Source organism: Sinocyclocheilus rhinocerous, unplaced genomic scaffold, assembly GCF_001515625.1.
Source record: "Sinocyclocheilus rhinocerous isolate Xijiao unplaced genomic scaffold, SAMN03320098_v1.1 scaffold1956, whole genome shotgun sequence".
NCBI lineage: Eukaryota > Metazoa > Chordata > Actinopteri > Cypriniformes > Cyprinidae > Sinocyclocheilus > Sinocyclocheilus rhinocerous.
In genome coordinates this window covers 677656-701405 of record NW_015638932.1, presented here as the reverse complement: position 1 = coordinate 701405, position 23750 = coordinate 677656, and the positions used below count along the sequence as shown (strand labels likewise).

The 23750-nt window shown below is 35.8% G+C and overlaps 1 protein-coding gene across 1 annotated transcript in view; it reads left to right on the top strand.

Moving 5' to 3' along the window:
• Positions 1-23750, top strand: part of LOC107750056 (neuropilin-2-like) — a 90813-nt gene that overhangs the window by 47537 nt on the left and 19526 nt on the right. The window contains exons 7-12 of the mRNA XM_016565314.1: positions 3961-4116; positions 14776-14920; positions 15369-15718; positions 16693-16837; positions 20444-20515; positions 21048-21209. Coding sequence (XP_016420800.1) covers positions 3961-4116; positions 14776-14920; positions 15369-15718; positions 16693-16837; positions 20444-20515; positions 21048-21209 — 1030 coding nt within the window. The remainder of the gene's footprint in view (positions 1-3960; positions 4117-14775; positions 14921-15368; positions 15719-16692; positions 16838-20443; positions 20516-21047; positions 21210-23750) is intronic.

Genomic DNA, 23750 nt, shown 5'->3' with positions numbered 1-23750 from the left:
AGCAACTTTTCGGTCAACTGTAGTACACAAAATCACAGAATACCCCGCCAGGCACTCATATTGTTGTAATGACTTTGATTACTTAATTTTAAGGGAATTAATTATTATTAATTCATTCAGGTTTTAAAAGGACTCGAATCTGAAAATTCTGAGTCAACCTGATTAAAGCTGAATTCAAATCTGATAGTTTACACTTTAAATCAAGGGTCGTCCAGCGAGCCGGTGATTCTTGGTATATTTTAACAATTTGAATATCTGTATTCTCCCTGGCCACGGGATAATACAATTATGATAATTTGTAAGCTCTTAGCGAGGTAACGTAATCTTGGCAAAGGTTTTAACCTTGAAATTATATGACACCAACAATGATTCTTTATAAATGAAACATGAATTTTATTGGCTATTCTAGATTACATCAAAACTAAGCTAAAACACACATACACACAAACATACAGTTTCTTTAGAATGAGAGTTGACGGAGTTGCATGAAGTTTCAAAGCTTCTAACTCGTTTTCACGAGTGATTTAAATTCACCTGAGAGAATTCACAAAGCAGATATTTTCTTATCTTTACTGCTTAACTAAATTCACCAGCGTCAGTTCAGCAGATAGAAGGTTTTGTTTGTACTTGCGTTTGCTGAAAGCTGAGTTGTTGAGAGGTTTTTGGTTACTGACGAAGGCTTCCTGGATGGCTGCTGAGGGAACCCCGGAGCTTTCGGATTGGTCGCTGAGGTGACGTTTGGATGACGTCCTTTTGGGGAGACCCCTCGTTGGATTGGTTGGTCTCTTGATGACGCCAGAAGCTTGAGCAGTTTTGCTACAGTCTGAGTTTGCAAGACTCAGAGTTCTTTGAAGATCGCGAAGTTTCACTGAAGTGTTTGAGTTTTAGATGACCGATCGCTTTGATGGTAAGCGTGTGAGCACAAGTTGGAGTGCTCTTAACACGGCGACAGGCGAAAGCAAGCAAGCAAATCTGTTCTGCATTGAGTTTTGATCCGCTGCATAAGTCCGTCCCATGACGCAACCTTCTAATCGACTTGTTGCAAGGCGGAGCCTGCATACATTACCAAGAGGCTCCAATTTATTATGTGGAGAAATGAAGATTTGCAGGTTTTGTTAATAACTTCTATATAGTGTCGTACAACACATACTGTTTGAAATAACAGCTTTTCACTTATTTCAATATTCTGCAATTATCACAAGTTTACGTTCAATACTAAACTTCACATATCTTACACACATATTAATAACCTCCTTTCCTAAAAAGGGTAATAAACACTGATTAAAGTTGCACCGATTACATGAACACATCAAGCATATATATATAAGACATACAACATATTATTTGTGAATCTATTGCTCCGATACTTTCAAATGATTGTCGTATGAATCGTCTGTGTAAGTTCGTGTCCCTTTTTTTGGAATGCAGGGGGGAAAGGGGAGGTGTCCTGAGGTCATGCCCATGTCAAGCGAGTGTGGATCTGCCATCCTTCTGCTGGACAGGGAGCTCTAAAATTGTCTCTTTTGTTGATCGGATTTAGCAATTTATGTGTTAAATGGTCAGGGGTATCACGCATCTGGTCCTTGAAAGCCCGTAAAACCAAGATAGTTTGTATCCTAGTTTGAGTTAGGGTTTAAGCACTGTCTTTTAGGTGAGTCTCTTGAGAGATACGCTAAATAGGACAGGAACTGCTTCAACCCTTCACTGACCCTGCATGAGTTTTACGACCGCAGCTGGTTGCAGAGGAGTGCCTCAGTTTGTCTTAATGGAATGTGGTTGTTTCATGTGTGGATTCAATAGTGTAAGTGGGTCCGTGCGAAGACAGAGATCCTACAATGTATTGGTCCTCAACATATTTTTGACCGTGACCAGTCAGCTTTCTTAAGTTCAAACTCGCTCTCATTGATTGGTGCTTACTGCTTATTGTTTTGTGAGCAGCAGAACGTTTGGAGAGAGTGTAATAATACCAGAAATAATACCAAATAAAGTGAAATATTATAATGTGTATAAACATTATAAACACTATAAACATAGCTATACGTTAGTAGCCTATAGCTCACTCCAAAACAAATCATATAAATGTAACGGTATTCAGAACAGAACAAGTCAAATGTTTTATAAATGTATAAATAAAAATATATAAACCTAAAGAAACCAAAACAAAGCGAAACTGAAAGTACCAGGCGTTAATTGGGCTCACGTATCTCTCATTCGGCACAAATCCTAATGTTTCCATATTCGCAATGTATTTCAATGAAACTATTATTTATAATGTAGAGGCTTTGTACTTTATGCGCGCTCGTATATCGACAGAAATATCCTCTTCACATGAGCAAAAATGTACTTGGCATACAAAGTGGACCAGTTATACCACGGACTATTTAATTTGACCAGTGTAACCTTTTATATATTTGGTTGGCTGTATTTTATTTTGATAATGAACAGACTGCGATGTCAAGTTTGAGTTGCGAATATATGTGGTGTGTGTGTGTGTGTGTGTGTGTGTGTGTGTGTGTGAGAGAGCGCGAGGCACCGGCATGATCGAACAGCTGAAACATAAAATACATCATTTTTGGTCATACAGATAAGAATAAGACATAATTCGAAAGCACAAAGTGTTTTTTTATTTTATACACTTTTATTTTTGCACACTCAAAATAACAACAGAACTTTTGTGATTTTGTAAAATAAAGCAAGGATGCGCGTTTAATTAAAACTGTTACTTATTTAAGTCAGATATTTTTCGCATATTTATACCTATACTATGATTGAATTGAATTTTTATGAAAAAAATTATGAAAAAAAAACAAAAACATAATAATTGTTAATAATTGTTTTTGAAAGTCTTTTGTTCACCAAGGCTTTCTTTGATGAATAGAAAGTTCAATAGAACAGCATTTATTTGAATTATAAATATTTTGTATCCAAATTACTGTCACTTTTGATCAATTTAATGCATCCTTGCTGAATAAAAGTATTAGTTTCTTTAAAAAAAAAACTGACCCCAAGCGTTTGAATGTTAGCATAGTTTCACCTGTAAATATGTCATATTATGAATGAAAAATGGGTTGCAAACATGTTTTCTGTTGACTTTAAGATGTAACCTTACTCTATAACCGATTCGTCCCTCACAATCTAATTTTCATGTGCTTCACATTAAATATGCCATTTACCCTGTCCTTGATTCGTTCCCTTTAATCCACTGGGATTTTGAATCTCTCTCACATACACACGTTTGGTATATTCCTACACACCACTATATTTCCAGAACTTTCTACACCCTCAATAGAGTACTCCATCTTGCCCGTCAGCATACGCCCCTTAGCTTGAGTGCTGCTTTTGTTGTGTTGGTGCAGACCGTTGATGCACGGAAGGTTGCTCTGATGCTAACTGCTCGATGATGGATGAGGACAGTCTAGAGAAATCCGTAGTTAGCAACCTTCTCCAGTGCTATTGATTTCAGAGTACGTAGCATCCCTCCCCACACCCCTCACCTGCAACCAAACGCATAGAATCCAGATAGCATGAGGGTCTGGGAGCCTTTCCTTCTTATATTTGACAGATGAGTATGTGTAGAGGTCCGGAAGTTTTAATTAGACCAGTGATACATCGCTTTGTTGAATTCTACTTTTATTGCAAATTACTTGAATGCTGAATTCAAGTTTCATGCTGAATTATGATGGGTAACTACGGTTTACTGTGGTAAAATCACTGTTGAGGGGGTTATTGCTTTAAAATAGCACCCTTGTTTTTTTAGTCACAGATACGGCATCACGAAGAGTAAACTTGTTTTCTATATACATGTTCAAAATAGATTTATAAACTGCAAAGGAACTGTTCTTTACGCATATCAGAAATGCTCAATGATCCGCTGTCAAAAGAAACTACATTTGGTCAGGTCAGTTGGGCATTGTTATAGCTTCCTGTTTCCCATTTTAATCAATCGCTCTGCTTTCCCAGGTGGATCTTCATTTCCTCAAGGTTCTGACTGGGATCGCTACCCAAGGAGCCATTTCCAAGGAGACCCATAAGTCCTACTACGTCACCACCTTCAAACTGGAAGTCAGCACTAATGGAGAGGACTGGATGATCTATCGGCACGGCAAAAACCATAAGGCAAGGACTATGCAATGTGTTTGTGTTCACTATGTCTTTACAACTGACAAAAAGAGCACTACAACTATACCATACAACTATAACTACAATAAAATAATTAATCTGTAGTAACAACACCCAAAGAGCAGAGACTGGATTCACTAAAATCTTTATTCATCATTAATTCATCCATCCATAAATAAACAAATACATAAAGTATAATATATTAGGATAAATTATATATATTAGGATATCCAAATATATTAGGATAAATTATATATATTAGGATATCCTAAAATATTAGGATAAATTATGAGAAGTCTGGAAGAATACTCAATATTTTTTCTTGAATATTCTTTTTATTGATAAATTTATCTATGAATTTTTATTGCTTTGAATTGCATTTCATTATTTTCTTAAGAACAGCTTAATATTAGTCTTAAGGTCCTTGCACACTGAGAATTTTCATATGCGTTTTTTCTTATTCGTCATCCTAAAAATTTGTCACGCACAGAAACCTTGCACACTGAGTCCGATGCATGTTAATTAATCTGTTGCGAAAAAATTTGCAAAATACAATACAAAATGGTGTCTTCAAGCAGTGAGGATGATTTTGTTGTCCAAGAAAAAGAAAGAGGAAATATTGTTTCCATCCAATCTTGAGATTGCGTAGAGAGGAAGGAGAGTTTGGCTGCAGGATTATCCCTAACGATTCAAAGTTTACTTCAGGATGTCAGTGGCTCAGTTTGATGCTTTGCTAGTGATACTGGAGCCACATATAAAGAAAAAGGACCACCAGTTTCCAACAACTGTTTTCCAGGCTGTTCCACAATCATCTGCCTCAATCTGTGAATAGAATCAATCATCTGCTCCAATCTGTCTTTATATTCCGTCTCTTTGTATTCCGCACTTTGTTTGTCATACAGTGCTTTGTGCAGCGAGACGAAGTGGATCAACTTGTCAGACGCTATTCTGGATTTCTGGTTCACCATTCTGGTTCGCTTGTATGGTTGTCTCTGAATTGTCAAAACACCTGATTTTTTTTTATGACAGACGAAAGTTTCGCAGGCAGTGTGTAAACGTGATTGACACAACGTGAGATCGTATTTATTTTTTAACATGCAAAAATTTCGGACAAGAATTTCGGACTCAGTGTGCAAGGACCTTTAGGGAAAAAAAGCCTACTCTTGAAGTTCCCTTGTCTAATACAACAAATTCAATGCACTGGCAAATCTTTATGATGTATGTATCCATGATGCATCCATGTATCCATGAATGAATCATGCATTTACCTATTTTTAGGTAGCAAGTAGGCCAACTTATCATTTGCAAAGAACTCAAGTAAAAAAATAAGAAAACATTTAGGAAGTATTTTTGGGAATACTAAATATTCTTTCTTTTTTTTAATAAATACAAAAGTAGTTGTACATGCATGTGATCATTTGCAAAGAACTTAAGTAAAAAGACAAGAAAATCCTTTTGGAAATACAAAATATTCTTAAATATTTTTGAGTTAGAAAATAAAAAAAATTAAATGGTAGGTCTCCTTGTCATAATTTCAGAGAACTTAAGTAAAAAGATAAGAAAACACACGTATGTTTGTATGTATGTAGAAAATTATGAGCTATAACTATAGTAACTATGAGTATTGTTTAGGTTTGTGTATGTATGGATCAAGAAGAAATAATGCATATTATACTAATAGTAGCTTAATTTTGCCACCATGCCTTCCTAAATCATTAGACCGTTGTTTTCACTAAAAATGTGTACTTAAATGGATTATTCTAATAAAATCATAGGCTAAGTAATCCATTTTAGCATAAATCCAGTGAATTTAATTGACATAAGCTGCTGTAGGAGGAGTTGAGCATCTACAGGAAGAAGCAACTCAAGTTCCAGGTGAACTTTGCTGGTCTGAACAGAGAAAGTGACATGGGAACAGGTTGAGAGATGGTTATCTGGAGGTGGAGAACAATGAGGCCCTTTTTGCACCCGTATCTCTCTGGCCGTTACTAATGCCTGTGAGCTACTTGCCGTAAACACACCTGCGTGACCGGTCACACCTGGACCAGCGTGGGATATGCTCATACGTGTTTGTACATTATCGGAATTCAGGGTTTTGACCCATTCGAAGACCAGAAAAGACATTTTCCTTTTCTAGAGATACTGTCAAGACTAATATGAATTTTGTTTTGAGGAAGGCAGCAATTTTCCAAATTCAGTTATGAAGCTTTGGACAACCTTCAGTAACTCAATCAAAAAACATTTAAGAAGGATATAGATCTTTTATTTTTTGAAGATTATTTCGGCAAAATCAAATTATGATGAGGACACAACTGAGCAAACCCGACAGAAATGCTTTTGTTTGGCTAGCATTAGCGCGAGTAGTAATTAAAGCATCAATCAACCGCCGTTGCTTCATTTACCCTGCCTGTCCAATGACATGCTAATCTCTATTTGTTTTGACGCTGTCCGTCGATTGAAAGCTCATCTTTCTCGTTTCGTGACAACTAATCCAACTATAACCACGTTGGCCACAGTTTAATCAGAGCCTCAAAAAGATGCTTATGCATTTTAACTCTACTTTACGCCAAGGGACGCCATGAAATAAAAGTGCTAGGATTAACCTTTTGCTCGTCTGTTTAGTGGATCTGCTTTTGATTAAAAGATTAGTCTCCTGTTTGTTAATAAGTCGCACATGAAAGTAATATTGACCTGCAGACGTGACTGGGATTAACGCTCCGTACATAATCCTGGTCGCAAACCACTTTTATGATAGAGTTTGGGATGTAAATGGTTGAACTAGTTTAACAAGTTTATTATTGTTAATCATTTTGAACATGCTAGGAAAAGATCAATTTCTGAGTAATGACGATATATATATATATATATAACATATATATAAAAAATCAAATAATATCTGTAAATAAATCGAATAGATGCATAGATAGCAATTTCATTACAAAATCATTGTGAATATATCAGATATCAGACATATTCAATATTTCTATTGATCGATTTTTCTAATACTTTTCCAATTATAAGAAAATTGTTGGTAATTTTACTTTTTTCAGTTCCTTTCTGCTATCTATTCATAACATAATCACTTGATTAATTAAACAATGATTAATTACTCTTGTCAAATCTGAAGTACTCATGTATTTGCTTCTGTGGAGTGACATATGGACACATATGGATGAGCAGAGTGAGCTGTCAATTGTCTGTCTTGTACAGGCCAGTCCATAGCGAGTTTGAAAATGTGAGGGGGAGTAATATGTCATAATAATTTGCACCATCAGCCTAAAAACCAGCAGAAAACCCCCCCAGGAAAACAGCATTTACTTGGCCCCCATGAGACTATTTTTTAATCACACATTGCAAATGAGTCATTCCATGAAAGCAGTCCCATACGTGTCCACAACATCTGCTAAAGTGCACTTAAAAAAACTAATGTTTCACAGCCTTCAGTATATTAATTCAAAATAATTATAATGCATTGTATTAAAAATATTATTAATAGTGGTTCATTTTTACATTTCACGAATATATACTGTATATATATATATATATATATATAATTTTGCTATTGATTTCTGAAATTTGAAATTTAAACACCTGTCTTTACATTCTTGTGCTTGCCAGTCACAGTACACTGAACGATTATTTTGAGTATAAAAGTGCTTTAAAATATCACAATATTCAATGTGTTGCTTAATTTTACATATACAGTAAATTCATCGCAAATATATCATGAATATTTGACACCACTCAGCATTATTGCACACACATATATATATATACCCTCACTAAATGACAAAAAGGTCCCACAAGTGTGAAAAATTGCAACGTATCCTGTTTATTACTGAAATTCCTATAAATCCCTCGTTGACAGCAAGTAATAAATCTGTCACACACTCACTTGATACATAATGAATATAGTATATAAAGCCATTTAGCCTTTGCGTTTGCTGCCTGTGACAGAAAAGTGATGCCTGGCTGGGAGAGTTAAAAAGGATGAACGGAGAGAGACACAAAGACGCATGTAGATGTAAAACGAGAAAGACGAGAATAAATTGGGATTAAGGGGGGTGTTTTGTCATTTCTTTCCCCCACTAAGAGAAAGCTCACTAGAGGGGGAGCAGGTATTGTTGAGTAGTGAACACTTCAGTGTTCATTCACTCTCTCTCTCTCTCTCTCTCTCTCTCACACACACACATTGTCTGCTTTCCTTCTCTTCAAGATGTTGCTTAAGGCTTGTGAGCCACCAACCGGAACCAGCTTCAACTGTCAACATCTTCATCTAGAGATGAGTGAGGGAAAACAAGCGAACAAAGAGAAGAAAGAAAGATTTGATTTGAGGAAAGACAGCTGAAAAGCATGAATTTATGAATTCTTATTAGCATGAATTTCCATTTTGGTTCTTCCAGGTTAGTGGTGGTTCAGCTGGATGTCCAGCATATTGTTTCTGGTATAGCTGGTTTATCTAGTTAAGTATAAAAAAATATATACTATTAATTTTGTATTATTATTAGACATTTATATCTATATTTATATCAAACTATATACAGTATATATATATGTATATATATATACACACACACACACACATACATACACACATTATTTGACATTAAATTCATCATTATATGATTATGAGGGCTGGAGAGTTTTTTTTTTTTTGGAGGACTTAAAATAGTACAGAATCTTATTATTTATTAATTTAGATATTTATTTTTTTGATATTTTATTTATTTGACAATAAATATATTATTAATCTTCTTTATTGAAAGGAAGACGTTTCTTTTTTTATTTTTAATTATTATTTGTCTAAAAAAAATTTTAAATCTTAAGGTACTCCAGGTAAATAATTTAGGTTAAGTGCATTCAACAAAAAAAAGGAATATTTAAATTAATATAAGCCTACATGAATGTTAATAAACAGTATTAAAGGTGTTAGTTTATTTATCCAGTTGTTTTTTCAGTTTTATGTCATAAGAATTCTGATGTAAATAATAAAATCTGATATTTTTTTTGGAGGACTTAAAATAGTACAGAATCTTATTATTTATTAATTTAGATATTTATTTTTTTGATATTTTATTTATTTGACAATAAATATATTATTAATCTTATTTATTGAAAGGAAGACGTTTCTTTTTTTATTTTTAATTATTATTTGTCTAAAAAAATTTTTAAATCTTAAGGTACTCCAGGTAAATAATTTAGGTTAAGTGCATTCAACAAAAAAAAGGAATATTTAAATTAATATAAGCCTACATGAATGTTAATAAACAGTATTAAAGGTGTTAGTTTATTTATCCAGTTGTTTTTTCAGTTTTATGTCATAAGAATTCTGATGTAAATAATAAAATCTGATAATTACTCTGAAAACTTTTTGCCCCCTTCAGATATCTAGTTTCATAGCCTTCATTAGAAGGTCCTTAAAGAGCCCAGTTTTAAGCACCAGACATCAGAAGTTGGGAATTTTATAGTGAAAGGAACATTTACTGTCTTCTCAACTTAATTTCTCCGCTCATGTCTTTCACCGGACGTGCTCTTTCACGACTTTCATCAATACTTAAACACCTCGAGACCTTTGTCCCCTAGCAGTCTGCACAGGATGTCTGTTCTGACCGACCCAGGGGTGGAGACGGACCCACGCAGGTTTTCACCTCCTAGCATTGGAGGGACAGCGGAAAGGGTCTTTATAATTTCATGATCTATCACTCGTAGAAACACAACATGGCAGGTTTAATTATTTAGTTACCCTAGCTAGCGTTCTACTTCAGCTGGATGGGCGGGACCATCCCACCTTGGGTTGCCCCGTCGCCAACTCTCTTGTTGTCAGGCAGATTTTGGTCTTGTTTATGACATTGAATGGCTTAAAGCTTAAACAGCTTATAGCTCTATAGGTTATTTGTGATTTGGTTACCCAGTGTCATTTCAATATGAAACACACCTTTAAGCTTTACAAAAGCTTTATCACTCATCATTTACTGCTCTAAATTGCACAACATTTTCCAAGCAAAAATACAACAGCTTCCTTTATAAAGAAAGTTTTAAGCCATCCATCTGCTTGTTATTGCTGAAGGCCAGTTCTAAAGAAATGATCTCCCATTATCAACTAGGAAAAATAGCCTTCATTTGATTCGAACAGGAAATGGTCACATGTTGCTCAGACTTATTTATAATCCTAATTAACCTTTGAACTGTATAACTAGGCTTATTGACAGGGGTCAAAGATCACAGTTGAACCACTTATGGACTTTTTGATCTCTGCAGGTGAAGAAAACCTGAATACATTAATACAATACAATAAGCAATTTGAAATCTGACACTCCTTGACTTTTGATCTTAAACTGTGCCATATTTCTTTTCTTTACTAAAGTCTTCTCTTGTGACTAATAGGCTTTAGTAGATGCCATTTGATGTGAAGAGGAAATGGAAATAATTTATTCATTATGTTAGACTGTCTTGAGGTCCTAGAGCCTTGTTCAGACTGTCAGTCCAAATCTGATTTCTGTTCAATTGGAATCTGATCATATTCATCAAGTCTGAACGGCAAAACATCATATATGAAATCTGATTTTTACAAATCCATTTCAAGATACATTCATATGTGCTTTTGAAATCTTAATCTGACCGCTCAGATCGGATTTTTGTTTGTTATTTTTGGCAAGAAAAATTGTGCCAATACAATATTTCAGTGTTTCAACAAGAGAGAAAGATAACCAGGTACATAAAAATAAGCTATTTTTCATTCATTCAACAATTTACACAGAATTTTACAAGTACATTTTCATATAAATGGTTTTACGGATAATTTTCAAAGAAATTTGTTACGTAAACTAATGTAAGAATGGTTTTATGCATAATTTATACAGAAATTAATTGCAGAATAATTACGTAAGAATTCTTTTGCTAACAATTTGTGTAAATTTGCTATATTTTTTTGTAAAAATTTTTACAAATTATATACACAAAAATTACAGAAATAATGTAAAAAATATAATACATATATATATATATATTTATATTTGATTAATTTTCATGTAAAATTGTGTACATTTACGTAAGTATAAGTTTACAAGCAATTTACAATGACATTTGTCACAGAGATGCACAAATGTTATAAATAATTAACAAAATGTTTTGGCATAAACCTTTATGAATGATTTACAAATAAATGTGATATGGTATTAACAATATTTTTTACAAATAATTTACTCTGAAATTTGTTTCACTAATGATTTGCACAAATGTGTTGAGTAAATTTACGCAAGGATGCACTGTGATTTTTCAAAGTTGTGAAGAATTTTCAGTCTTATTATTTCAGTCTTAGTTTTTGTACCTAAAATTTCATGTTTCTTTGTAATTATTTCTGAAATTTATTAGCAAGTTCTGAAGGGGAATTGTTTCAGAGTAAATCCAACATCATTTTTTTTCAGTGTGGTTATATGAACAATTTCACTGAATGGACTCTGCTTACATTCTGCTCAGCCTTGGGCTCATTGCTGTCAAATTAAATATGCTGTTTACTCTGACTATTGGGTTTGTTTCTCATATTTTTTTTTCCAGTTCTTCTGGTATTTCTGATATTTCCCCCCCTTGATTTTTCAGTCTTGTTGATTGGTCTGTTATCATCTCTCAGACCCTGCGCTCCTCCTCCCCGTCTCGTTCGTTTAACCTCTGTCTTCTCTTCCATCGTTATCCGTGAACTCTGCAGAGCTGCCACAATGTTTTTCCACAGAGTTGGACGGCTGACTGCGTCTTATTGCAGCGTCTGGAAAGGGGTCATCGGTCTAGTCAACTGTCTGTCTGTCTGGCTTCACCAGCCACAACACACTCGAGATCAGCATTAAAAAAAAAGGGTTCATGAAAACCTTCCCCCACATCTCCACCCTTCCGTTACTGCATCATTGAAGCATTATAAGTGTGGTCCTTTGTGAGTGTGCCGAATTCCCCTACTGGGAACACACACACACGCACATACACACTAACACAGAGTTGATAGAGCATTTATAGCCTTGAGCGTATAGCACAGAAAAGGGATTCTTCCATATGGATCGTTCCACCCAGAGCCCGTAACTCTCGATGGGACGTGACTTGTGGCCACTGGATGAAGAGGATGAGGTGAACAATGGGGATGAATGAGGTTTAGGCCTTGAGGAAAAAAGGAATGGGGGAAAATTTAATGGTGGTGAAAACGAGCTCAATAGACTCTTTGTTTGTCTTCGTCTAATCCACTACTTTTTCTAGTGCCACTTGATTTAATCAGCCCATTTCACTGCCTCACTGGTGTCGGTCATAATCACAGCTTTGTAAGTAAGCCAGGACACTTGTGTGTGTCTACGTGTGTGTTCGCTTCTGAAAGCCCTTACAGCCCATCTTGGCCTCTGTTACACTTGATCTCAGGTGAGGAATGTTTTCGGTTGGCTAAAGACACATCCAGCACTCAACTTCCCACATGTATGGAAGAACACGGATGTGTGTGTGCGCAAGGTCATGTGTTTTCAACCGTTTTAACAGTCATAAGTTCCAATCTCATGTGTATTTGTTTTTAAGTTCTGTGGGTATGTATATAAGTGTCTTATATAAGTGTCTCTCTTTATAAATGAGTCATTAAATCATTTACGGCGAATCGTTCATGAACAGAACACATTTATTACTTGTTTATTACTTGCTCATTCATTCAACTGATTGTGACTATACTTATGAGTGAATCTTTAAATGCACTCATTCAACAAGTTCAAACTGTTGTTAGTTTAGTAACAAAAACAAGAGTCCTTTTGTGAGCAAGTTATTCATTCATGAACAAAACACATGACTGGTCTTAAAAATGTAGTCACCTTTTCAAGTTACTGGTAGTGTGGTCCTTTGTGAGTGTGCCGAATTCCCCTACTGGGAACACACACACACGCACATACACACTAACACAGAGTTGATAGAGCATTTATAGCCTTGAGCGTATAGCACAGAAAAGGGATTCTTCCATATGGATCGTTCCACCCAGAGCCCGTAACTCTCGATGGGACGTGACTTGTGGCCACTGGATGAAGAGGATGAGGTGAACAATGGGGATGAATGAGGTTTAGGCCTTGAGGAAAAAAGGAATGGGGGAAAATTTAATGGTGGTGAAAACGAGCTCAATAGACTCTTTGTTTGTCTTTGTCTAGTCCACTACTTTTTCTAGTGCCACTTGACTTAATCAGCCCGTTTCACTGCCTCATGGTGTCGGTCATAGTCGCAGCTTTGTAAGTAAGCCAGGATACTTGTGTGTCTGTTTGTGTTCACTTTGGAAAGCCTTTACAGCCCATCTTGGCCTCTGTTACACTTGATCTCAGGTGAGGAATGTTTTCGGTTGGCTAAAGACACATCCAGCACTCAACTTCCCACATGTATGGAAGAACACGGATGTGTGTGTGCGCAAGGTCATGTGTTTTCAACCGTTTTAACAGTCATAAGTTCCAATCTCATGTGTATTTGTTTTTAAGTTCTGTGGGTATGTATATAAGTGTCTTATATAAGTGTCTCTCTTTATAAATGAGTCATTAAATCATTTACGGCGAATCGTTCATGAACAGAACACATTTATTACTTGTTTATTACTTGCTCATTCATTCAACTGATTGTGACTATACTTATGAGTGAATCTTTAAATGCACTCATTCAACAAGTTCAAACTGTTGTTAGTTTAGTAACAAAAACAAGAGTCCTTTTGTGAGCAAGTTATTCATTCATGAACAAAACACATGACTGGTCTTAAAAATGTAGTCACCTTTTCAAGTTACTGGTCTCCTGATAGCTTTATGAAGTCACCGATTTGTTCATCCAACCAATTCATTCAAAAACACTGATTCAGTCAGGACTGAATCAAGTGCTTAAATATTATGAGTGAGTTTTTGAATCATTCGCTCATTCGATTAGTTCAAAGGAATCATCTTTATGCGTGAGTTAAAATATTGAATACATCACTTATCCAGTTAGTTCAAAAACATTCAGAAACTAAACGCATGAACTGAGTTATTGAAGCAGTTGCGTTTGAGTGAGTCACTCTTATCACGCTTTACACTGGTTATCACTGGTTCTGAGATATGTGGATGAAAGTGTTTAATCGCACCAGTTTATATTGTCCCCACCTTTAATTTATAACGTGTTTTAAAGGATTTCTCTTGGAAAAAAGGATAACAATTTACATTTTATGAAGTAAATGCTAAGGTGTTTCTTTGCAACTACTGGTTGTTAAGACCTTGCTAGTGTGTTCTAGTTGTTGGATATGGCTTGGATCCCTACTTTAATGTATGTCTATGATTTTGTCAAGAATGATCACTGAAAATCTTTCCTCAACAGGCCACAAACGTTCACATTATATTTATGTTTAGGGCACAAACATAGGTTTAGGTTTAGTATTTTTTAGGGTTTAGGGTTTTGTTTGAGTAAGTATCAGCAGTAATTCTGATGATGCATGGATTAGAAAGCATCACAAATATGTTTTCAAGCAAGCTAATTGCTCATTATTAATATACATACCAAACAAAGGTGTACTTCTGATGGATATCTATTAAAACGAGAGGAATAACACTGAACTATATATATATATATATATATATACCAATGAATAGATTTGTTGATGCTTTGCAGCAAGTATAATCAGCGCTGTGTGTTTTCTCTCTCTTGCAGATTTTCCATGCCAACACTGACCCATCTGAGGTGGTTTTGAATCGTATTCCTCAGCCTGTTCTGGCCCGCTTTGTTCGTATTCGACCGCAGACATGGAATAACGGCATTGCGCTACGCTTTGAGCTTTATGGCTGCCAAATTACAGGTGAGTGTTTGTAGTTGCATGGTTTGTTTTCATCTTATCATAAAAAAATCATCTTTATGAGGTCTTTACCTGAAAATGTTCCCCTCTGTTTTAGAAAATCTAATTTGTGTTTGTGCACATTCTGTTATAAAGCAGCAAGACACGTCACTGTTTTATGGCAATAACATAAAAATTAACCATATAAAGTCAGATATATGGACTTTTTTTTAAATAGAACAGTTTATTGAACCTTTAGACAAAGTGTTAAAAAAATTCAAAAAAAAGGGTGTATGTTTTTAATTATCATATTTGATACACCAGGATTTTATGGTTCATATAGCATAAGAATATGGAGCTTAACTCAAGGTGGAAAGAGCCATTTGGACACTTTGGATAAAACTGTCTGCTACATGACCGTTTCATCATTTGAAGGCTGAATGGACGTCTCTCTTGTTCTCTTTTGTCTCAGATGCTCCATGTTCAGAGCTCCAGGGAATGCTGTCTGGCCTCCTCCCTGATTCCCAGATCTCAGCCTCCTCAGTGAGGGACCTTCATTGGGCCCCTGGAGCAGCACGTCTGGTGGCCAGTAGATCAGGATGGTTTCCTGGCCCTGCCCAGCCTTTAGCAGGAGAAGAATGGCTTCAGGTGGACCTTGGGACACCCAAGACGGTGCGAGGAGTGATAACCCAAGGAGCGAGGAGTGGGGAAGGAGGAACCAGCTCAGAGAACCGGGCTTTCGTTCGGAAGTATCGTTTAGCACACAGCCTGAATGGAAAAGACTGGAACTTTGTAATGGATAGCAAGACTAGCATGCCCAAGGTAGTTAATTTATCCAGAGCATAATATAAACATATGCAGAATGTTTATTATAAATTCAAAGGTTTGGGGGTAAACTGTTTAATGTATGTTTTTCTTTTTAATGTTTTAATTAATACTTTTATACAGCAAGGATGCATTAAATTGATCAAAAGTGACAGTAAAGACATTTATAATGTTACAAAATATTTCTATTTCAAATAAATGCTCTTCTTTTAAAATTTCTATTCATCTATCAAAGCATCAAAAAAAATGTATCACCATTTCCATAAAAATAGTAGGTAGCACAACTGTTTTCAACATTGATAATAATAAAAAATGCTTCTTGAGCAGCAAATCAGCATATTAGAATGATTAATGAAGGATCATGTGACACTGAAGACTAGAGTAATGATGCTGAAAATTCAGCTTTGCATCACAGGAATAAATTACACTTTTAAATATATTACAATAGAAAACGATTATTTTAAATTGTAACAATGTTTCACAATATTATGGTTTTTACTATATTTTGTTCAAATAAATGCATCATTGGTGAGCATAAGAGACTTATTTCCAAAACAGTAAGAAATCTTACAAACCTCAAAGTTTTAAACGGTAGTGTAAATAGTTTGTTGCTGTTCCATGACCTGCTCTAAACATCTTCACCAATATGGTTGACATATTCTGGTTTGTTCACCATCTCGATTAAGATGGTCTACAAGGTCAGAAACCAAGTTCACCAGATGGAAGTCTAATCGATCAATCATCTAGACCAGCTTGGATCAATGAATCATCATAAATGACCAGCTAAAAATCTTGCAAACATTTTCTAGGATTTTCAATAGGGAATCGACCCAAGTGGAATTCGGATAGTATGTTAACTAAAGAGTTTCCAACTAAGCATTCAATCCTATTATCCTAATTCTTTCACACCTGTGATACCTGTTCAGATGTCTAAATTCACTAAGTGTGTGTAACCTCTTTTCTTTCTTCAGCTTTTTGAGGGGAACACACACTATGACACCCCAGAGCTGAGGCGTTTTGAGGAACTGGCGGCACAGTTTATCCGCATCTATCCAGAGCGCTGGTCTCCGGCAGGGATCGGAATGAGAATGGAAGTCCTGGGCTGCAATCTGCCAGGTAAGACACGGCCCTCAGATACACCACTATTGTGAAATCATAAGCTAAATTATTTGTTGATGATTGGGCAGTTCCAGTTGTAGGGTGAAATTTATTCTCAGTCTTTACAACTGACACTGAGCAGCTGCCCAGAAACGCACCGTCAGCTGAAAGCTATCGCAGCTTGTACAGTTTTTCTTTTCTATTTCTTTTCATTTTTGGTGGAGAGAAGTAAAAGAAAATGGATAGACTGATGTGAAGAGAAAATAGAAACATGGGAACAGGGATTGTCTCAACGTGAAGTGGATGGGAGTAAGCAACCATTAAAAATTGGTAGAGGCTGGATGAATTTTGTTTGGCAGAAGCTTCAGTGTGACGTCTTAGTTGTGTGTGTGCTGCATACACTACTGTTCAAAAGTTTGGGGACGGTAAGATTTAAAAAAATTCATTAAAACAGTAATATTGTGAAATATTATTACAATTTAAAATATCTGTTTTCTACTTGAATATATTTAAAAATTTAATTTATTCCTGTGATGCAAAGCTGAATTTTCAGCATCATTACTTCAGTCTTTAGTGTCACATGATTCTTCAGAAATCATTCTAATATGTTGATTTGCTGCTAAAGAATCATTTCTTATTATTAATAATTTTGAACACAGTCATGCTACTTAATTTTTTTTGTGGAAACCGTGATACATTTTTTCAAAAGAACATTGAGTATTTTGTAACATTATAAATGTCTTTACCGTCACTTTTAATCAATATAATGCATCCTTGCGGAATAAAAGTATTCTTTTTTTTAATTTTTTTTTTTAATCATAGTGACACCAACATTTTTAATGGTAGTGTATGTGTGGGACATTCTCACTTATTTAACTATTGTCCTTCACAAATGAAGAGATTGCAATGATTTTTTTTGGCTGGTAGAAGTTATGAATGGCCGGTAACTTAAAAATGTATTAGCCAAATTGGCTGGTGAGTAAAAAAGTTAATATTTCAATCCCTGATTATAATCATTTATTATGGATTGTTTGTCTCTATCTGACTAGACTTACTGGACAAATACATTCCCACGTCTACAATATTATAAACATGAAAGCCACACTTACACAAACACACTCATGCAGAACTGCTATAATCAGACGGCTACCCTCTGTGCCAATTATCCTCTCTGTTGTATAATTTATCATAGAGCTGCTGGAGATACGTACTTCTGATTGAGTGTGTGTATATGCAAATGTACAGTATGCTCCATTTTTAGGTGTGAAAACCAAATGCTCAAAGTTCTAGAAACTTTCATTGTTAATTGATTGATCCACATTGCAATTGTAGAAACCCTCACAATTACAAAATGTACCGTGGCGGTTCAGGGATGCTATCAGATGAATACTGTATTTGTAGACCATTGTTTCAAAGTAAATCCTACGCCACATTTTTTTTTTGTGTAGTTTGCGAGGTATGGACGTTCAGTGTGTTCAGATCAAATTTTTTATATGAAGGTAAATAAATGATTACAGAAATGTCATTTTTGGCAAAAACCCTTTTAAGAAGCACAACCTCTAATCTAAACTCCACTCTCTTGTTTTCAAGTCAGTCTCTCTTTCTCTTCACCATTTGTTTTTAAGGAATGTTTTTGCTTTGTAAATGTTTTTCTTTTGGTCCTGTTCTTCTCACTTCTCCTCCTCTTTCTGTTTCTCATCAGATACTCTTTCCCATGTTCACTCTCCCACACGCATGCACACACTCATATGTTATACATGTTCATCCCACGGAACAGCTGTTGTTGTGTAAGCAAACATATACCTGCCCACACTGTGTTACTTAGTATGTATTTGTGGATAAACAAATCTCTCAAGGATTTCTAGTGCTCTGAGTGGTTGCTAGGGTGTTGCTAGGGTTTTCTGAGTGGTTGCATCATTCTTCAGAAAATGTATGCAAACTTGAATTTATTTCTTGTGTTTATAAAAAATAGTATCAGACAATTACTATTTTTATTTTTGTACTGTATCAGAGCATATTCTGAAGTGCCTCAGGTTTTATGTGCTCTGCATCATGAAGCGATCAAACACATATAATATATAGTACAATGAATGAGTCTCAGGTGAATTATGGGGCCCTAAAGGCAGTTATGATTGGCAGGCTAAAATATGCAGGAAAGCTTTATGCATAATTGAGGGTCTGTTCTTTATTTATTTATATATCCGTTTTATATTATTGATTTTTTTTTTTGCTGAATCAGGGTATTTGGAGAACGATGTGACAGCCTTTCCTGTAGGAAGGGTGAGGATATGATGAAAGCAGAAATGACAGGACAAGAGTCGAGGGAGAGAGAACAGAATGATGGGATATGAGCTGAGAAAAGGGGGAGCAGAATGGAATGGATGGACGACAGATTACAGCTATCAATAATATGCTTTCATTTCTTTGCCTTACTTCCCATTACTTCCAACACACACACACATATACACACTGGAGGCAATGATCTTCCCGCTAGTCTTAATCACATTAAGGCAACTGCAGCCTGCGGTGAGGTGTACAGTTACACGTATGGTTTAAAGAGACAGATAACATACACAGCCATTTTGAAATAGCAATAGCCTTCACTCTAGGAAATGTCTATAAAAAGAATGCCACATATACTGTTAATATGAAGATTTTTTTTCTGTTTTGATTATTCACGGGTGTTATATACCCATATATGGAACTATACTTTGCATTGTGTTGTGTTTTAGGGTTAAAATAAAACTCTGTAACTTAGAGGATAAAGACCTGGCAGAAAATCACCAGCAACTTTTCTGTTTTTCTACAGGTTTAAATAAATAAATAAATAGTTGAAGTACTAAAATTACTAAAGATAAAACTGAAATAAAAATAATTTAAGCTAAATAAAATATATCAAAAAAAGACAAAACCAATAAAAATTTCAAAATTACTAAAACTTAAACTAAAATGAAAATCGAAAACTTAAAAAATAAAAGATAAAAAAGCTACTTCAAATTATTAATAAATGCTATAATAATATATAATAGTATATAATATTAAAACAACACGCACATTTAACTCTATGCTGAAAATCGTAAAATTTTTGTGTCTATAGTTTTCTGTATGAATTTTGTATTAATTCACCCACCATCTTGAGTTCAGAATTCTGGCATTGCTTTGAAAGCTACATGCAAAGCTGTTGTTGACTTAGAAGGATGCATAATTATGCTTCCTACCTTTTAGAACAGCCTTGTAGTGTGATGGTAGAAGTACAGCGGTTTGTGACAACGTTCCCTATATTTGTCTTGTCTGTTGTGCTGACACAACTGTCACATCTCCAAAAGGTCAAAATCATTACACCGTGACACACAGCGACCTTTAAACACTGACAGAGCATCTTCAAGATGTGGAGAGTGTTTGCACACGTGGGTATGCGTGCACGAGAGTAGTCCTGCACAGGTGATGATATTTATCCGTCATCCCTGTACTAATTGAATCAGAAGACAAAGACTCATGGCTGGCTGCATAATTAAAATGAAAGGGAATCTCATTTGAAATGGAAAGAAAAAGAGATTTGTTTGAATGGAAATTCATTGTGGTCTGGGTTAAGTTAAGATTGATAATTATGTGTTTCCTCCACAGAAAGAGTAGAGACATCCAAACCAACTCAACCGTCCTCTGTAGAAACCACCACAATGCAGAAACCCAGTCCAGGTTGGTTCAGATCTAAGCACAGAATGTATGAAAAATGTTTTGTTTTTCTTTCTTTTTTACAATACACAATTCAAGCATGAATACATTTCACACCCTAAAACTCGAGAAATCAGCCACATTTGGGTTGTTGTTGCATGCATCTGTGAAATGGGAACTAAGCAGATTTTGCACAGTTGTGTTTTCACAAGAGAAATGTTTCTTTGGTGAAGTTTGTGTGATTGCTGTGTGCATGGTACAATAAATAATTTTAGAACGACATAAATATGTGCATGTGACCTATAAGAACTTGCATTAGTTATACCACTTTTTATTCAGTAAATATCCATATCTCTTTAACGCACAGTAAGTGACACTATCAGGATTTTCAGGGGCTTGTTTGGCAGAGTTGTTGTGATTTTTATATTTTTTCACATTGATGCAGCTGAAGTCAAAAGTCAGAGCTCAGTTTAGCTTAAAGTGCCATTAGCCGTCCAATGTTTTGCCAGGGTTGATGAATATTAATGCGAATGTATTAATGTATTCTATCCGTCAGTTACCAGTGCTGCTCTGCCGTCTCACAAAGGACTGTGTGATTTTGAGCAAGGATTGTGTGGTTGGACCCTTGACCCGGATTCTGACCTCAGCTGGGCGCTACACAGCTCCAGCAAAAGCACCGCCTTGGGTCAGAGTCAAGATCTCTCCATGGGCTCAAACAGTGAGTATTACACACACACACACACACACACACACACACAGAGACAGACAGACATACTGAATGCACATGCACACACATATTCACATGCATAGAGAGGTCGTCATGCCTGTAGGCTCTTGTTTGTGTTCATGCTTGGAAACACAAAGCATTTACAAAAAAAATATTTCACACAAATTATATTATATTATGTTATGTTATGTTATGTTATGTTATGGGACAGAACCAGTTAGTTAAACAGTTTACTGTCATTATACAAAAAGACATAATGTAATATAAAATGTAAAGAAATTACAATTATTTTAACTGATCTTATTTTTGTTTGTATTTTTCATTTATATATACTATAGACGAGACTCGCACTTGGACCATAGTGCGGCCCGGTGGAAAAAAAGGTTGAGAACCACTGGCATAAACCAACCTGGACCCACATAAAAATTGATGCCAGTGTAAACACAGCAGGGTATTTTATCCTGTTTTCTGTGTAATATGACTTCATTCTGATTCCACATCAGTTTCCCGTAAAAGTTTTGCACCTTGCTCAAAAGAGAAGCACCTTTACTATTCCAAGAACAGCCTTTTCCCTATCTAACTTCAGTATGTGTTCTCATAAACTCCTGTGACCTCATTCCCTCTATACACGGCGGTCTGCTTTCCACATGTCAGCCACTGCCATGAGATCTAGAAGAGGAAAACAGGATGAATGCTCGGCATGCTTTCTCTCCTCCTTTCCCCCTCCCGAACACTGTCACACTCCCTCTATTTCTATCCCATGACACATCGCAATTAGGAGTGTACACCAGGAACAAAGCATGGCAGCGAAGACAGAAATAATGTAGGAATGCCAAAACAATCATTGTTTGAATGAAAGCTGGGAAGCAGTGGGCTGCAGATTACTACATATCTGTCAATATAAAAGCATGATTTACAATATTTACTTTCCTAGTACACCTTTCTGGTCTTGTTGTGAATGACTTTGAAAGAAAGACATGATGTAATGTAAACCCTTGTAGTTTTCAAGTTTGGCTTAATTCCACTTTTTTTTTTCTTCATCAATATTTAGTTTCATTCTGAGATATATCAGACCATGAAAGTAAAATGGGTTACTATTTCATTTTGCCTTTAATAAAGCAATTCATACCATCAAATACTCGATTCTGATTGGCTGGCAGGTATACATTTAATCCACAGGTAATTTCGAGTCAGTTTAATCTCCATTCTATATTAATGCGCTGCTTTAATTGATGCACACAAACACACACATCACTCGCACACACACACGCACAGAGAGAGAGAGGGAGGTCAAAGATCAAAGATCAAAGATCGAAGATCGCAGATCGCGCTGCGCAGACACACAGAAACTTGTTGTCAATGCTGCTCCACGACTTTTATTAATAAAATAGCCTAGATACTGGAATGCTACATTATATTCCTCAGAAGCAAGGTGGTAAAATCACTGTTTTTGAAGTAACTAAACACAGCTTTATTGCTTGTAGAGAGAGACACGCTGACGCAGATAACACACACACAACTGCCATCTCTCTCTCTCTTTCTCTCTCTCTCTGTCTCTCTCGATCAACAATTCAAATAAATGCGATATTTTAATCAGTGGGTATAGAAAAGAATCACCCTCCTTTAAAATAATCACATTTTGTTGCTTTGCAGCCTGAAATGAAGACGGACACAGTTTTTGTTTTATCCAGCTGTATTTACTCAGTGCAACTTATAACATCCAAGTGAAAGATATAACACCAACATGTCAGAAAAAAAAAATTAAACACCAGAATCACCGAATTGGAAAAAGGATCACCCCCTTGAGTCAGTATTTTGTTGAACCACCTTTTGCTTTAATTACAGCCTTTAGTCTGTTGGGATATGTCTCTACTAACTTTGCACATCTAGACTTTGCAATATTTGCCCACTCTTCTTTGCAGAACTTCTCAAGTTCAGTTCAATTTGATGGTGACCGTTTGTGAACTGCAGGCTTCCACAGATTTTCAATGGGGTTTAAGTCTGGGCTCTGACTAGGCCTTTCTCCTTTAACCACTGTCTGGTCAGTTTTGCTGTGTGCGTTTGGTCATTGTCATGTTGGAAGGTAAACCTTCTTCCCATTGACAACTTTCTGGCAGAGGGCAGCAGATTTTCCTCAAGAATTTGACGGTATTTTGCCCCATCCATTTTTCCTTCTATCCTGACAAGAGCTCCAGTCCCTGCTGCAGAGAAACACCCCCATAACAAGATATTACCACTTCCACGCTTTACTGTAGGAATAGTGTTATTTGGATGGTGAGCTGTATTGGATTTCCGCCAGACATATCATTTGGTGTTAAGACCAAATAATTAAATTTTGGTCTCATCTGCCTCAGAATCTTCAAGGTGTGTTTTGGCAAAGCTCAGTCGTGACTGCATGTGGCTTTTCTTGAGGAGTGGGTTTTTCTTGAAACACTCCCATAAAAGCCATATTTGTGGAGAATGTGACATTGTTGTCACATGCACACAATGACCAATCTTTGTAATAAATTCCTGCAAATGCTTCGGAGTAGT